Source organism: Vulpes lagopus, chromosome 18, assembly GCF_018345385.1.
Source record: "Vulpes lagopus strain Blue_001 chromosome 18, ASM1834538v1, whole genome shotgun sequence".
In the NCBI taxonomy this organism is placed as follows: domain Eukaryota; kingdom Metazoa; phylum Chordata; class Mammalia; order Carnivora; family Canidae; genus Vulpes; species Vulpes lagopus.
Window position 1 is genome coordinate 25,005,875 of NC_054841.1, and position 17,583 is coordinate 25,023,457.

The 17,583-nt window shown below is 39.6% G+C and overlaps 1 protein-coding gene across 2 annotated transcripts in view; it reads right to left on the reverse strand.

The window, feature by feature from the left end:
• The window catches only part of CBFA2T2 (CBFA2/RUNX1 partner transcriptional co-repressor 2), a 145,639-nt gene that overhangs the window by 25,296 nt on the left and 102,760 nt on the right, over window positions 1–17,583 (reverse strand). For both annotated transcript variants that reach the window (XM_041732927.1, XM_041732926.1), the window contains exons 2-4: window positions 13,504–13,647; window positions 9,945–10,186; window positions 2,162–2,251 (exon numbers count right to left, since the gene is read on the reverse strand). In XM_041732927.1, coding sequence (XP_041588861.1) covers window positions 2,162–2,251; window positions 9,945–10,186; window positions 13,504–13,647 — 476 coding nt within the window. The remainder of the gene's footprint in view (window positions 1–2,161; window positions 2,252–9,944; window positions 10,187–13,503; window positions 13,648–17,583) is intronic.

Consider the following 17,583-nt stretch of genomic DNA (forward strand, 5'->3'; position numbering starts at 1 on the left):
CCAGGTGCTCCTACAGTATTATATTTCTTAGGAAGTGAAGGTAAAAGCAGGTAAAAAGGGGTATATTTATTTTACCAAATACTTTAGGCTTTGTGAGTCAAGAAGCAATACTGAAGATATTATATGGGGAACTCCAATACAAGAGAGAAAACAAACTTCCACAAACTCTGTGTTGACAAAGGTCAAAACATAAACAATGGAATATAATTTTTTGTAATATTAGTGCACTACTAATAAAAAGAATGGAATTCATTTTGTTGGAGGGTTGGATTGAGGATTACATTTACCTTACTTGGAGCGCAGAGTTAGTGTTCCCTATCATTAACTGATTACAAATGTTTACTTTTAAAAAACATTCTTCTTACAATGCCTGGATGACTCAGTCAGTGGAGCATTAGATCTTACTCTTGGGGCAGTGACTTTAAGTCCAACATTAGGTGTAGAGTTTATTTTAAAAAAAATTTTTTTAAAGATTTTCTTTATTTATTTGACAGCAAGCACACAAGCAGTGAGAAGAGCAGAGGGAGTGGGAGAAGCAGATTCCTCATGGAGCAGGGAACTTGACGTGGGGCTCGATCACAGGAACCCAGTATTACGACCTGAACCAAAGGGAGACGCTAACCAACTTAGCCAGCCAGGCGCCCTGGGTGTAGAGTCTAAAAACAATTTTCCTCTCCAGAGCTATAAAAAACTGTATGGTGAGCTGGATCTGGGTCATAGTTTTCCAAACCATGCCTGATCTAGAGCACAGTGGTATTTGACTCTTGTCTTTCATCACCCTTTAGCTACTTTATACTTTGCAAATTAAAGATAACTGTTAGCAATGCAAAATCATTGCTATCTATGGACATACATAAAATTATAACTGATTTCCCCTGCCTACTCTATAGAAGCCAATTTTACATATATATATATATGCCAATATTCCTGTCCTCAAGGGCACCTGGGTGGTGTCTTAGGTGGTTAAATGTTGCCTTGGGCTCAGGTCACGATCTCAGGGTTGCTCAGTGGAGAGTCTCCTTCTCCCTCTCCCTCTGCCTCCTACCTGAACTCTCTCTCTCAAACAATAAAAAATAAAAAGTAAATAAAATATTTTTATTTTATTTAAAGATTTTATTTATTTATTCATGAGAGACACACAGAGAGAGGCAGAGACATAGGCAGAGGGAAAAGCAGACTCCCTATGGGAAGCCCAATGTGGAACTTGATCCCAGGACCCTGGGATCATGACCTGAGCCAAAGCCAGATGCTCAACCACTGAGCCACCCAGGTGCCCCCAAAACATTTTGTTTTTAAAGTAATCTCTATACCCAATATGGGGCTTGAACTTGCAACCCTAAGATCAAGAGATCTTACTCCACTAAGTCAGCAAGGCACTCCGCAAATATTTCCAAGGAAAAATAAATAGAAGACAAAGAGACTAATAATGTAGATGTGATAAAATATTAACATTTGCAGAGTGTGACTGAAGATACAGTGTGGTATACAGGAATTTTACTGTACCAGTTTTCAACTTTTGAGTACGAAATTATTTTCAAATAAAAGTTTTTTTTTTAAGGGCATATTAGATATAAATTTACTACTGCCTTATTTCTCAGGTTGGTATAGCAATTCTGAACAATGCTTCACAAAAGTTATGTTTTAGGGAACATGAATTCCAGAGGACATGATCAGAAGCTAGACTAACTAGGGTTGGGGAGACAGCAACATTGCCTTCCCACAGGCTCTTCTGTCCTAAGGATAAGTGGGAAGTGTAAGGCTTCTCCTTTGTCTGACAGCCTCTTCTCAAAACACACACATTTCACCGGCCACAAACAAAAGATTTAGTGTTCAATTACTTCCTCCGCTAAGAACCCAATCTCCACATTGACCCACAGTCACCTCGAGCCCATTCATTTGCGTGCTCCACCTGCTTCTGTGTGGTACCAGCAGTATCTACATGTGGACCACAACTCAAGGCTTTTGCAATTCTTATCTCTCCAAGTATATAAGTAAGGCTTATCTGCAGACTACATTCACATTTTTCTAGCAGACCTAAGTAAAACAAAGATATGAAAATGTGGCAAGTCACCCTGACTGAGATCATAGAATAGGGATCAGCAGCATATTTTGAGGAACCGTGAAACATAAATCACATCCAGGAATTATCTCATAAAATTACCTTCAGGAATGGAATCACAAAAGGACGAAGAGGAAAGTTTGTAGCCTCTTGAAGCTTGCAATGGAATTCTTCAATTGTTACCGTTGAGTTCTGAAAAGATAAATAATATTGTCAACTGCTAAAACTGGATACTGTTCTTCTTAATATAAATCTGATTGTGCTAAACCATTTATTTTTATTTTTTTAAAAGATTTTATTTATTTATTCATAGAGAAATAGAGAGAGAGAGGCAGAGACACAGGCAGAGGGAGAAGCAGGCCCCACGCAGGGAATCAGATGTGGGACTCCATCCCGGGTCGCCAGGATCACACCCTGGGCTGCAGGCGGCGCTAAACCGCTGCGCCACCAGGGCTGCCCAGATTGTGCTAAACCATTTAAATCAAGGAAAATGATAATTTCAAAAGCACTACTATAAAGTGAAATCCGTCTCAAAGGTCAACCAAATTTTCTTTATGAAAGAAATCTGGCCTCATTAATTTTTTCTTTAGTACTCCAAATCTAAATTCTGCTCCGCACTCAGCAGCTCGGGGTGCGGAGTAGGCTATTCCTTTCCACACTATTCATGAAGAGAGGCACATGGGTCCCTTGTATTGAGGAGCAGAGGGCAAGTCACCTCAGATACAGAAAACCAACCCTACACTGTTCCAAGAAGGAATAATCCTGAATGAGTCTAGGATGTCAACTTCTTCATAGGCTCTGCATTCCTCCTAACATCAGTTTCCTAAATCTTATAAACAGGAAGTAAAAAAAAAGAAGAAGAAGAAGAAACAAAGCAGAATAACGTGTGCCCTCTACCTTCGAATGGTCTGCTTATGTATATTAGAGTACCTGGAAACAGACAAACATTGGGAAGATTTTAGTATTTCCAGTAAAGTTATTAGCACTTCACTTGTATTTTTTCAAAAGAGTAGCTTTTTTTCTTTCCTTTTAAGTAGAGGCCATGTCCAGCATGGAGCCCAATGCAGGGCTTGAACTCACAACCCGGAGATCAAAACCTAAGCAAAGAACAAGAGTCAAACGCTTAACCAACTATAACACCCAGGTGCCCCAATAAAAGTCTAGCTTTATTTATTTTTAAATTTTTTAAAGATTTATTTATTTATTCACGATAGACATAGAGAGAGTGAGGCAGAGACACAGGAGAAGGGAGAAGCAGACTCCATGCTAGGAGCCCGACATGGGACTCGATCCTGGGACTCCAGAATCAGGCCCTGGGCTAAAGGCAGGCGCTAAACTGCTGAGCCACCCAGGGTCCCCAAATTCTAGCTTTAAATAGGATTCTTAGCTCTATTGCTAAGGAAAATATACAAATAAAAATATTTTCTTCAAAGTTCACAATATATTTTTATTTAATTCCTTAAAACACAGTGTAAGTAAAACAAAACAAATTTAAGCATTAATTTGAATTCTTGCCTCCACGAAAGAACAACTACCACTACTAGGGATTTATTTTTATAAAATCACCAAGAGTTCAAAGATGTAACAAGCACCAAATGATTTACCACCACAATATTGCTTCTTAACAATATAGAAAACATATAGATCGACTGCCAGGAAACTGCACTTAAAAATTATGGTACAGGGCAGCCTCGGTGGTGCAGTGGTTTAGTGCCGCCTGCAGCCAAAGGCGTGATCCTGGAGACCTGGGATCGAGTCCCACGTCGGGCTCTCTGTGTGGTGCCTGCTTCTCTCGCTGCCTCACTCTCTGTCTCTATGAATAAATAAAATAAAATCTTAAAAAAAAAAAAATTATGGTACAGAGGTGCCCGGATGGTATAGTCAGTTAAGCATTAGACTCTTGTTTTTGGCTGGCTTGGATAGTGATCTTGGGGTCATGGGATCAAGCCCTGCGTCACATTCAGCATGGAATCTGCTTAAAACTCTTTCCTTCTGCCCCTCCTCACCGCTCTCTCTCCCTCAAATAAATGAATAAATCTTTAAAAAATTATGGTACAGTCATACATCAGAACATTAACAGAGGAGGGACAGATCTGTATGTATTAATAGATCTTGTCTATAACATACTGTTAAACGAAAAACCAGAAAAAGAACAGTAGGCTTTTCTATAAGCCATTTATGGAAACAACACACACACACATTTATACAGTCTTTTAAGTGTCTGGGAAGATGATTACAATAGCAGTTATTTCTGGATATGAAATTATGTTTGACTTTCCAAATATATTAATATTCAGTAAAAATACATACTTTTGGAAATGTAACCATGTTAAATGAAAATATCTGAAGTTTACCTTTCACACCAAAATTTTTTTTTTATTTTTTTATTTATTTTTTTTAATTTTTTTTTTTTTTAAAGATTTATTTATTTATAAGAGAGAGAAAGAGCAGAACTCCACACTGAGTGCAGAGCACCACGTGGGCTTGATCTCACACTGAGATCTTGACCTGAGCTGAAACCAAGATTTGGATGCTTGACAGACTGCGCCACACAGGTGCCCGCCCCACACCAAGATCCTTTTAAAATTTAACTGATTCCCTGATATGATATCTGTACAATGCAACCAAAGGTACTGCTAATCAGAAATATAAAGAGAGTGTAAAAGAACATGCTTTCCCTGCTACAATGAATGTAATCAGGCCGGAAAAAGTAAACACAAATAGAGTAAATATATTGAAAAATATTTCTGAATGACTTTTAAATTTTCTGTGGACAAAGAAGGGAAAGAATGAGGTGTGTGTAGCTAGAGAAATAGTGACTTAGGCCAAGAAACTCACTCAGGACAGGACTACGTATACTGCAGATGCAAGGCAATCCTCTGAGAGAGATGATAAGCCACTATTTATGGAATAGTGCCATTATCTTTCCCTCTCCTTCAGTTATTTAAGTAAGAGCATAGTTGTTTTTTGTAAGAATTCATAGTGTAGCAGCAGGAAAACAAACATTACAGGATGATCAAGATAGAAGTGAGCAGGAGACTACTGGGACACGGAGAATACATGCTGGAATCAAACTTGGGAGGACAAAGAAGGCTTTAAAGATGACAGGGAGATGAATGTAAAATGTTGAGGGATCTGGTCTCTGGATCACAAGGGCAACATCCCGGACGAGCTCCCAAATGTGCCCAAGACTGCGAATCTGAGAAACCACCAAGGAGCCGACACTGATGCAAGTACACGAGGATTTATTTACAAGCTCGAGCTTGGGTCCAAGTATACTCCACACAGCAGAGCAGAGGCTTGAACCCCAAAGTGGGTTACAGTTTTTATGGGCTGGTCTAGGGGATTTTCAGAAGTGGTGGAGGAATTTTTTCCATTCCAATATGGGGGAAAGGGTGGGGGAGTTTCTTAAGATCTGATATGGGATTCTCTACTGAGGTCATTCTGAGCTTTATTGTCTTTCCAATATGGAATTCCCTGCCTAGGATATTCTGCAGTTTTTCCTGTAAAGTTCAGCTCTTATTCCAAGGGGCCTAAGATGGCTGTACTTGTGCTAATGCTAAACTTGAGGTGCAATGGCCTTAATTTTTCTTGGCATCCACATTCAACACCTACAATGGTCTGAGAAGATCAGGGGTATAGACAGGCCAACGACTAACATTTATTTTACCTTTTAAGAGATAAATATGATCATAGGAAGTTGTAAAAACAGTACAGAAAGGTTCTCCCATAGGTTAAGTTTAAGTAACTACAGTGCAGTATCACAAGGGAATAAACATTGATGAAACTGTATATAGTTCTATATCACTTTAGTGTACATGTGTATTCCATGTAATCACCACTGCAGTCAAGATACAGAACTATAGAGGGGGCGCCTGGATGGCTCAGACAGTTAAGCATCTGCCTCCGGCTCAGGTCATGGTCTCAGGGTCCTGGGATTGAGCCCTGCATCAGGCTCCCTGCTCAGTGGGGAGGCTGCTTCTCCATCTCCCTCTGCTGTTCCCTGTGCTGGTGCTCTCTCACTCACTTGCTCTCACTCTCAAATAAATAAACAAAATCTTAAAAAATAAAAAAAAAAGATACAAAAGTATAGAAACCTCATCTACCTTTATGCTCTCTGATTTAGAATATAATTGTCTTAAACACTTCCTTGAAATATACAGACAGTGATATCACACAATGTTAGAACTTTTGCTTCAACTACCATAGTTGAGAAAACTTAGGCAAAGGAAAGTCTATTGTATTGGCTTTTATTTTTGCTCTTTCCATTTTTCTTTCATCTACTATGGTATTTTAAGATTTCTTCTTTTATCATCTTCTTTCTGCTTCTGAGAGGGACTGCTTTTAGCCACTCTTTTGGGGGAGGTCTGCCTAGAGGCAACTTCTCTTAGTTTCGCTTCATCTGAGAATATTTTCATTGTTCCAGAAGTATATTTTTGATAGATGTAAGATTCTGAGTTGACAGTTTTCTTTCAGCACTTAAAAAAAAAAAAAATGCCACTGGCCCTGGAATTTTTCCTCTATAGGTAAGAGGTTTTTCCCTCTTGGCTTTTAAGATTTTTTTTTTTTAATCTTTTTAAGGGGGGGGTGGGGGGACAGGTAATCTTGTTTAAGGTCTATGTTGCGTTTTTGAATCTGCAGATTTAGGTCTTTTGTCAAATTTGGGCAAATTCAGTCATTATTTCAGCTCCATACTTCTGTCCCACTGTGACTCAGATCTTCTGTTATGTTCCTTTAGGTCTCTGAGGTTCTTTTGATTTTTTAAGTCACTTTCTCCCTGTTGTTCAGAATAGGTCATTTTTCCTGTTGTTTTTCCTCTCCATTCTACTGTTGAGTTCATTGCTGCTTTTAATATATCATTTTTAAAAATATTATTTTAAAGATTTTATTCATTTATTCATGAGAGACACACAGGGAGAGAAAGAGAGAGAGACAGGCAGAGACACAGGCAAAGGGAGAAACAGGCTCCACACAGGGAGCCCAATGGAGGACTTGATCACAGGACCCAAGGATTACCCCCTGGGCGGAAGGCAGGCACCAAGCCGCTGAGCCACCCAGGATCCCTAAGTTGGTAAATTTTGTTTTCTGTATTTTTACCCTCTACTAATGACATCATTGGGGGAAAAAAATTAACCCAAGCATGGCCATTTAAAGGAGATAATTGGGGGGAAACCCTGGATGGCTCAGTGGTTTAAGGCCTGCCTTCAGCCCACGGCGTGATCCTGGGGTCCTGAGATTGAGTCCCGCATCAGGCTTCCTGCATGGAGCCTGGTTCTCCCTCTGCCTATGTCTCTGCCTCTGTGTGTGTGTGTGTCTCTCTCTAATGAAAAATAAATAAAATCTTAAAAAAAAAAATAGAGTAGATAATTGGATAATTGGGTACGTCTACATATAAATAATTCTATACTAAAAAAAGATTAACTTTTTTTTTTAAGATTTTATTTATTCATGAGAGACACAGAAAGAGGCAGAGAGAGAGGCGGAGACAGGAAAAGCAGGCTCCATGCAAGGAGCCCGATATGGGACTCAATCCCGGGACTCTGGGATCATGCCGAGTCGATGGCAGACGCTCAGCCCTTGAGCTACTCAGGCATCCCAAAAGATAAACTTTTTTTTGGCAAATGAGGTCTGTCATTTTTTTCTTTTACTTTTAAGTTACATTCAAACATAGACTTCACTTAATCCTGCTAGAATTGGTATGACATTCTGAGGTCTATTTTGCTTCCAATTATGTTCAAACTCATTTTGACATATAAAAGGCCAATTTAATTAGTCTAGATCTAATAGTACAAAATTTGACCAAAAAACACCATTTTCCCACCAAAGCAAAAATAAAAAACTTCCTAACTGGTAAAGTATCTCACTGTGCCTAACCTGTTTTTGCAAACAATAAACACTGACTTTCCCTTCTAGGAATCTGAAATTTCAGTAGGTGCTGGCAAACATGCCAATGTAGCCAGACTCTAGTAAAGACCTTGGGTGCTAAGTCTCTCAAAGGCTTCCCTAAGCAAAACCATCACACATATATTGTTGCATTTTCATTGCTGGTGAAAGAATGAGCTCAGTGTGACCATTCATGAGAGAAAGAGCATAAGGAAGCCTGCAGATGGATTCATCTAGATTCCAACAGTATCTCTTTCCTTTAAGATCCAGCTGTGTAACCTTATGCTTCTGTAATAAATTCTACTTGTGAGCACAACTGTATGCCAAGTCCTATGAATTCATTTAAGAAATCTCAAAAACCTGGGGGTAGAATTGGGGTGCTCTGACTGCTTCAAAATGCAAACAACTCAAAAGTCTATCGAGAGCAAAAAGTATAAATTGTAGTATATTCCTACAAGAAAAGATTATATAGCAATGAAAATGAATAACTGACAACTCTAAAATACAAAAGGGATTGAATCTGAAATGAGGAAAAGTCATTTATTATATTTTGCCTTTTATGAAAGTTTTTTATTCAACGCTAAGACTGAGAAGTCAGGCAGCCTGGGTGGCTCAGCAGTTTAGCAACTGCATTCGGACCAAGGCATGATCCTGGAGACCCGGTATCGAGTCCCATGTTGGGATCCCTGCATGGAGACTGCTTCTCCGTCTGCCTGTGTCTCTGCCTCTCTGTCTCTCATGAATAAATAAATAAAATCTTTAAGAAAAAAAAATTAAGGAAAAAAAAGACTTCTCAGTCTTTTTTTATGTATTTAATTTTTTTTTAAGATTTTATTTATTTATTCATGATATACATAGCGAGAGAAAGAGAGAGAGAGAGAGAGAGGCAGAGACACAGGCAGAGGAGAAGCAGGCTCCATGTAGGAGCCCGACACAAGACTCGATCCCGGGACTCCAGGATCGCGCCCTGGGCCGAAGGCAGGTCCTAAACCGCTGAGCCACCCAGGGATCCCCTGAGAAGTCTTTTAAAGTAGCAGTTCTTCAACCTATGTGGGAAGATGGAAGAGGAAAAGATTTCCTGGACATTTTGGAGAATGAGGTTATGGATACCTGCCTATACTTTGCCAGGATCTGCTACAGCCCTGATTTTGAGAAACTGAAGCCTGAGTACCTGGAGGTGCTCCCTGAGTACCTGGTTTATAACATCCTTGATGTACTGCATATATTCGAATCCAAGTGCTTGGAGGCATTCCCAAATCTGAAGGACTTCATGGCTCACTTTGAGGGCTTAAAGAAGATGTCTGCTAGCTGCTTCCTCCCAGGCCCTCTGTTTCTAAAGATTGCTGTGTGGGGCAATAAGTAGGGCCTACATGAGAAGTTGCCAACAAGGACCCAGAGCTGTGCTTGCTGTGTATTCTTTAACAGCTTGCCTTGCTTCTTTGTCCTCTGTTACATTCCTTTGTCTCCATGAAATACTATCAGCCCCCTTTTATCCTTCCCAACGCTGTTTTCATCTAGGCCCTTTTACATCAGCTCTCCACTTCAGATTTCCTCCCCCACTAGTGTTATCTTTCCAGGCCATTATTGCCTGAGTGGTTGCTTCACTTACAGGAGCCGGGCTGGACTCCTGCCCTGTAGATCTCAGCCCTGAGCTCCCCAGCCCAGCCCTGAAGCCTCTTATGGTCTGATGTGCGGCCTGGCTCCCCAGGGTGGTCCCAGTCCAGCCCTGCCTGACCCCTTAATCACTCCAGAGGAATAAAAAAACTACCTCAGTGTTTAGAGAAATTCAAAGCTGCTTACTGGAATTATATCAACACCATAAGAAACAATAAGGTAAAACATTCTATATTTGTTTCTTTAATAAACATTGTTATCCGTAAGTGAAATACAAGTTATATAAAAACGGTATTAGTCTCTAGATTTTGCCATGTTGTTACAGGTTTGCTGGCTTGAGTTCTGAGCCACACATTCAAGTAGCTGTGGACAGTGATGTTGTACTTACCACCAGTGCTAGAACAAGAGTCCGCACCTTCTCCCCAATCTCAGGTGAGATGTCATTGCCGAACTGTTGCAGAGTGGTAAGGAAGCGTTTCAATTTGCTGAGCTGCCGAGCACCACAAGTGGCTGGCAATTGTTGATTTGTTAGTGCAGATGATGTGGAAGAGGCAGGACCATTGCTGAATCTCTGTGGCGGTGATGGGGCACCATTCAGGGTAGGAGGAGAATGGTTGATGCCATTGCTTACTATAAGAAAGCCAAAATGAAAGATTCTGTTTAGGTGCAAAACACATGGATCTTTGTTAATTTCTTCTTATTTGAATTAACTATCGCTTATTCACTTGGAATTTTGTAAAACACATATTTAAAGTTTATAAGCAGACGCCGGGGTGGCTCAGTGGTTGAGCATTTGCCTTTGGCTCAGAGAGTGATCCTGGAGTCCTGGGATCGAGTCCCACATCGGGCTCCCTGTAGGTAGCCTGCTTCTCCCTCTGCCTGTGTCTCTGCCTCTCTCTCATGAATAAATAAATAAAATATTTAAAAAGTAAAAATAAAAACAGTTTAAATCAGCTCTTTTTTTTTAATTTTTTTTTTTTTTTTAATTTATGATAGTCACAGAGAGAGAGAGAGAGAGAGAGAGAGAGAGAGAGAGGCAGAGACACAGGCAGAGGGAGAAGCAGGCTCCATGCACCGGGAGCCCGATGTGGGATTTGATCCCGGGTCTCCAGGATCGCGCCCTGGGCCAAAGGAAGGCGCCAAACCGCTGCGCCACCCAGGGATCCCTAAATCAGCTCTTATAACAAATTTAGAGAGTGCAATTATTTAATCTTTACTTAACTTAGAAAACTGACATTTACTTATATTGGGCTCAATGCCAAGACATTAACCATGAAAAATCTTTCACTTCCCTCTTCTTCCTCCAAGCCAGTCATATTCAGTCAGCCATACTGTCCCTACTTTTTGACTAACCCTGATGCAAACGTGATCTGGCAAACTTTTCCTCATCCTATTTATCCTTGGATATCACCTGTATTAAGAAGCACTTTTTGGGATCCCTGGGTGGCGCAGCAGTTTGGCGCCTGCCTTTGGCCCAGGGCACGATCCTGGAGACCCGGGATCGAATCCCACGTCGGGCTCCTGGTGCATGGAGCCTGCTTCTCCCTCTGCCTGTGTCTCTCTGTGACTATCATAAATAAATAAAAATTAAAAAAAAAAAAAAAAAGAAGCACTTTTAAAAAAAATATTTTATGTATTCATCCATGAGAGAGAGAGAGAGAGAGAGAGAGAGAGAGAGGCAGAGACACAGGCAGAGGGAGAAACAGGCTCCATAAAGGGAGCCCGACATGGAACTTGATCCCGGGCCTCCAGGATCACACCCTGGGCCGCAGGTAGACACTCAATCGCTGAGCCACCCAGGCGTCCCAGAAATAGAATTTTTAAAAGGATATAAAACTTCATTTCATTCACTCTGGCTCAGACTGCTGCAGCTACCACTCATTCAATATCAAATGTTTTGGAAATATAATGATAATCAAACCTTCTGTAAAGCTGTACTTTCTAGACTCTTCTCTTACCTTTTAAAATAATAAAAATGAAAACCACAAATGTTTGAGTAAAGATAGTTGTGTAAACTTATGTAATGATATTTAAATAAGAAAATGCATATGGCACCTAGCACAGTGCTCTGACGCACTGTGGGCACTCCACAAATAGCAAGCGTGTTCTGTTTTACAAGATAAAATATCTGTAAGAGAGTCAACATGTACTGGAGGTATATCATGGGCACAGAAATATCTGTAAGAGAGTCAACATGTACTGGAGGTATATATCATGGGCACAGAATGGCAGAAAAACTAAGATTAAAATCTAGACTTGTATGTATGTATGTTTAGATTTTACATTAGGTTTTTTTCTGATTTTTGTCTGTTTTTTTTTTTTTTAATTTTTTATTTATTTATGATAGTCACAGAGAGAGAGAGAGAGGCAGAGACACAGGCAGAGGGAGAAGCAGGCTCCATGCACCGGGAGCCTGATGTGGGATTCGATCCCGGGTCTCCAGGATCGCGCCCTGGGCCAAAGGCAGGCGCCAAACCGCTGCACCACCCAGGGATCCCTGTCTGTCTGTTTAAGTCAGTCTGTTACATACGACTGACTGTGGAGTTAGAGGGTTTCTGAAAATTCAACTTTAGTAAATATTACCAATTTTCTCATACTCAAACAATGTATGGAGTGTTCAGGTAACTCCACACATGCCCACCAAACTTGGGATTCTTTTCCATTTTGAACATTCTTGTAGGTATATAAGGTATCCCATTGGGTTTTAGTTTGCATTTCCTTGGTAACTAGTAAGGCTGAACATCTATTATATACTTATTAGCTAATGTGATTCTTATGGACTGACTTATGTCCCGCACAAATTCCTATGTTGTAATCCTAATCCCCGGTACCTCAGAATGTGAATGTATTTGGAGATAGAGCCTTTGAAGGTTAAGTGAGATCATGTGGGTAGTCCCTAATCTAATAGAACTACTGTCCTTATGAGAAAAGGAAAGGACAGCTGGTATACATAAGCACAGAGGCAAGGACATGGGAGGACACAGCAGGAAGGCTGGCTATCTGCAAGCCAAGGAAAGAGGTCTCAGAAGAAACCAAACCTGCTTACACCTTGATCTTGGACTTCTATGCTTTAGAACTGTGAAAAAATAAATTTCTGTTGTTTAAGCCACTCAGTCTGTGGTATTTAGTTGTGGTAGCCCCAGAAAACCTAACACAATACTCATTCTCTTTCATAAAGAGCCTTACTGGGGCGCCTGGGTGGCTCAGTCAGTTAAACCTCCAATTCTTGATTTTAGCTCAGGTCATGATCTCAGGGTCTTAAGACCGAGCCATGTGCTAGGTAGGTGTGGAGCCTGCTTAATATTCTCTCTCTCTCCCTCTGCTATTCCCCTCTCTTTAAAAAAAAAAAAAAAAAAAAGACCCACTCCATGATAGTCCTAGCATACTTTCAGAAATAGTTTGGTAATTATGGTAATTATATGAAATTTACTTTGACGCTTATAAATCAATATAATAATTTGTTTTGTATTTTATTTTATTTTTATTTATTTATTTTTTTAAATTTGTTTTATTTTAAAGGTAAAGCTCCATGCTGGGCCCAATGCAGGGCCCAAACTCACCACCTCAAGATCAAGAGTCAGATGCTTAACTAACTGAGCCACGAAGGCACCTGCCAAAATAATAATTTAAATTCATTTTAGAGCCAAGAAATTAAAATAGCTACTTACCAGCCACAGTATGAAAACAAAATATTTAGACCACTAAATTTTCAAATGCCTAAATTAGCTAAGTACTATTCTCAGAGGGCAAAAGTAATTAATAAAAGTAAGATATATGTGTGTATATATGTATATGTACATATCTCTGTGTGTGAATATATATACATATAATATTTTAACAGCTATTTTGAAAATTGAATAATATATGCAAAGACTTAATAGCAAGTCAGTCGTTTATAACTAAATGTCAGTCTGAACCACAAACCCAAGAAAATGAAGAGGTCTCACATGCTGTAGGAGTAAATGACACTGGCCTGGGTCCTCCAGGATTTATTGGTGGCAGGGGTGGCATGGTAGGAGGTGAGGATCTTGACTGTATCTTCACTTCCACAGGCGACCCAGGCATTGCTGGCACTCTTTTCTCAGGACCAACTATAGAGAATAAAAGTAATGGAGGTCAGAGTCTTCTATAAGATAATAAAAATCATGACAATAACTTGAAATACAAACATATTTTCCTAGAGGACTGAAAAGTGAAGAAGACGCCGATTTCAACATGCTGAACACTGGCCCCCAAAAGATATCTACCATACTTCCCCTTAGCTAGCTTTACTTTCCACAGTTTCAATTACCTGTGGTCAACTATGGTCTGGAAAAAAAATGAGTCTCTTTCTGATCTATAGTGAGAAGGTCAATAGTGGCCTAACTCTAGGTCAAAATGCCTATGTCCTTCACCTCATCACATAGGCATTTATTATCTCACATCATCACAGAAAGAAGGGTAAGTATGGTACAATAAGATACTGTGGAGAGAGAGAGACCACAGTCACATAATTTTTATTACTGTATATTGTTATAACTGTTCCATTATTACTGTTGTTAATCTTTTACTATACCTAATTTATAATTTAAGTTTTATTACAGTATGTACAGGAAAAAATATTATATATATATATATAGCTTGGTACTATCTGCAGTTTCACTTATCCACAGAAGTTGTAGAATGTATCCCCTACAGATAAGGAGTAGGGGTGGGGGACTACTGTACTTATTAATCCCTTCAACTGTGAGTAATTGCTTATGTGGAAAAAGGGTCTTTAAAGATGTAGTTAAGGGGGATCCCTGGGTGGCGCAGCGGTTTGGCGCCTGCCTTTGGTCCAGGGCACGATCCTGGAGATCCCGGGATCGAATCCCATGTCGGGCTCCCAGTGCATGAAGCCTGCTTCTCCCTCTGCCTATGTCTCTGCCTCTCTCTCACTGTGTGCCTATCATAAGTTAAAAAAAATTTAAAAAAAAAATAAAGATGTAGTTAAGGATCTTGAGAGAAGATCATCCTGGATTATGTAGGTCGGTTTTAAGTTCAATATGAATACCCTCACAAGAAGAGAAGACTACATGAAGAAGACATAGTTGCATAATGAGAATTCACTAGGACGCTAATGGCAGAGACCAGAGTGATGCAGCTATAAGCCAAGCAATGCCTAGGACTATTGTCAACCACCAGAAGCTGGGAGACGGCTATGGACTAGATTCTTCCTCAGAGATCCCAAGGAGGAATCGACCCTACTTATACCTTGATTTTGGTCTTCTGGCCTCCTGAACAGTGAAATATCATTGCTGTCTTAAGCCACCCAATTTGTGGAACTTTGTTAAGGCAATCATAGGAAACTAAAACAAGCCAGAAAAGTCAAGGGGTAACAGGACCTCTAAGTTAACATTGACGATGGTGGCTGAGAAAGGACGAAACCAGGTTACAAATTCAGCTTATCTCAACTGCATTCTTTTTTGACTTAACTTTATAAATCAATCAAATTATTAAGTGGAAAAAAACAAATGTGGGACTATCTAGACTAGTAGGAACCAACTGCATGGCAGGAAACAAAAACAATCAGTTATACATAAATTACTACAAATGATGAAGTACTATTTTTTATATATAAAGCTAAAGTAGAAAAAAAGAGATGGAATCAACATCTCTGACATCAGTCATGTAAATGTCATTTATGATGTATAATATCCCAAAAGATGAAAAGGAGAGCTGAATCTAAACTAGGCACAGGCTATTCCCTAAGTAGCTGTTTGATTACAATAGACTACAAATTCCAGAAAGAGAAATTTGATAAATTAAACTTAATGACATTAATAATATGTCTGGACTGGGGCACCTGTGTGGCTGAATTGGTTAAGTGTCCAACTCTTAAACTCAGCTCAGGTCTTCCCCCCCACCCCGCCCCCAGCTCAGGTCTTGATCTCAGGGTCATGAGTTCAGGCCCCCACACTGGGCTTTAGGGAAAAAAAAAAACCTGAGTTAATATCAACAGGACTTCATACAAGGAGTAATAATTCTATTATCTTCACAGTTATTTTTCCCCATTAAAGAGAACATGCTATGTACTTGGTTAATAACAGGGCCAGGGTTACCATAATCATCTTTAAATTGAACTATTTTCCTCTGAGTAACTCCAACCTTTACACTGAAGTATTATATATCTATTCTCCAATAATGGTGAATTCAAAGCACCAGAAATGGATGTACCAAAGATTCAAATGAACTGTTAAATCATAGCTGTAGACAAAATACATTCATGACACTGGCAACAAGGTACATATTCGCTCTTCTCGAGCATGTTCTAATGAGGACAGTATCACCAAATATTATTTTTATCCTTCAGTCTGAGGTGGTATATTTTGGGAAATGATATAATGAATCCATAAAACCCATCAAGAAAGTAATGTCCTCAAGTTACTAATGAAAATGTGCAGCTCTCTTTTGAGAGCGATGAGGGCAACACTGCCAGCTCTTCCCCTCTCTCAGTCCAGGACATTTTCTTTGTGAAATTGATGGTCGTCCTGTCTGATTAGTGGACTAATGAGCTACTGCGTTTGCCTTTTTCTTGTTGACAGTATTTTTCTCAATGCCCTTCAGAGAATGGTTGACACGTTTCCAGCTCTTCCATCTGGGGCCTAGCTTTCTGGAGGGTGGAGGGAGAAGGGAAGGAAGGAACTGACAGTTGTCTCGCACTATAATGTGTTGTGTATAGTGTGCAACAACCTAGAGGGAGCCTTTCTTCAGACCACCTGCCTTTACAGCAAGGGCGCCAAAGGCCTGAGGAAGACTTAACAACAAGATGTGTTTTAACATTCAGCACTTGGCAGAATGAAAAACAGAGAAGAGTCTGAGCTCAACTGCAGAACACTGAGTTATATACCAACTGAAAGCTTAGATACTGGCAAAACCCAGCCCTCAAGAGTACTGTTTTACAGACTAAAGCCACCCGTATCTCTTGTTCGCATCACTACTCACAAACCTGCAACACTACTGTTGTTATTCCTCATGTTTCAGTAACATCGTCTAGTAGAAAAGGCATGTGTATGGAGACTGATAAATTTAATATGAATTCTCATTCTGTTTTAAATGATAAGTCTTTTATCAAATCATTTCACCTTTCTAGGTCATTTTTAACAAATATAAAATGATAGAGAATAAGACTGACCAGGTAGGAAAGATGTAAGGGTAAGAAATGATGCTTAGACTAGTTGCTAGGTTAAAGAACATACTCACTCAGAAAAGAGAAATGATTAGAAAATAAGAAGCCTAGTGCCAAGTTCTGTATTTACCATCTAACTAGCCATGTGACCATGTCTGACTTAATATTAACATCCTTCCAAAGAAAATGGGTATACTATTAACAGTTAATCCATCTAACTTCGGCAGTATTACATGGAATGATTCAAGAATTAATAGCTGTAAAATCACCAAGTCCAATGTAAGATGGTATTTTTGCTGGAGGCTGGGTATCATGAAGACCAAGTGGTGGTGTGAGATATATATCCAAGTGGCTTATAACCTGACAAAGCCAGCAGCTGCTCAGATGGTGAATAAGGGGTACATTACAAGAAGGCATTTTCACCCTCTGTTTGGTGACTGTGCCATGTCTTTATGTCATCACTGTTACAGTGACTTCATTTCTGAATTTTCATGGAATGCATACTCATGTTTTATATTCTAGCGGAATTCATAGAAAGAACCACATACCCTGAACTCTTTTCAACTCTTTTCAACTGTAGATACACTTCAAAGAGAAGAAATTCCTTTCAAGTGGGACTTTGAGGTCATAAACACCACTACTTGGTGGTGGTTCTCTTATCAAAGAGAATTAAAGTCTTCAGTCCTAGAAACTCAAAATAAACCTTAGTTTTGTTATAAAGGTTCAACTGATTCTAAACACATATTTTAAGATTTAAAGTAATGGATAATTTAGTCACTCTATGACTTTTGCTTTAGATATTTTGAAGACAAGGATATATAAATGGCTTAAAAATTAAAATCCAAACACATGATCACATGCATTTCCAAGATCACTGAAT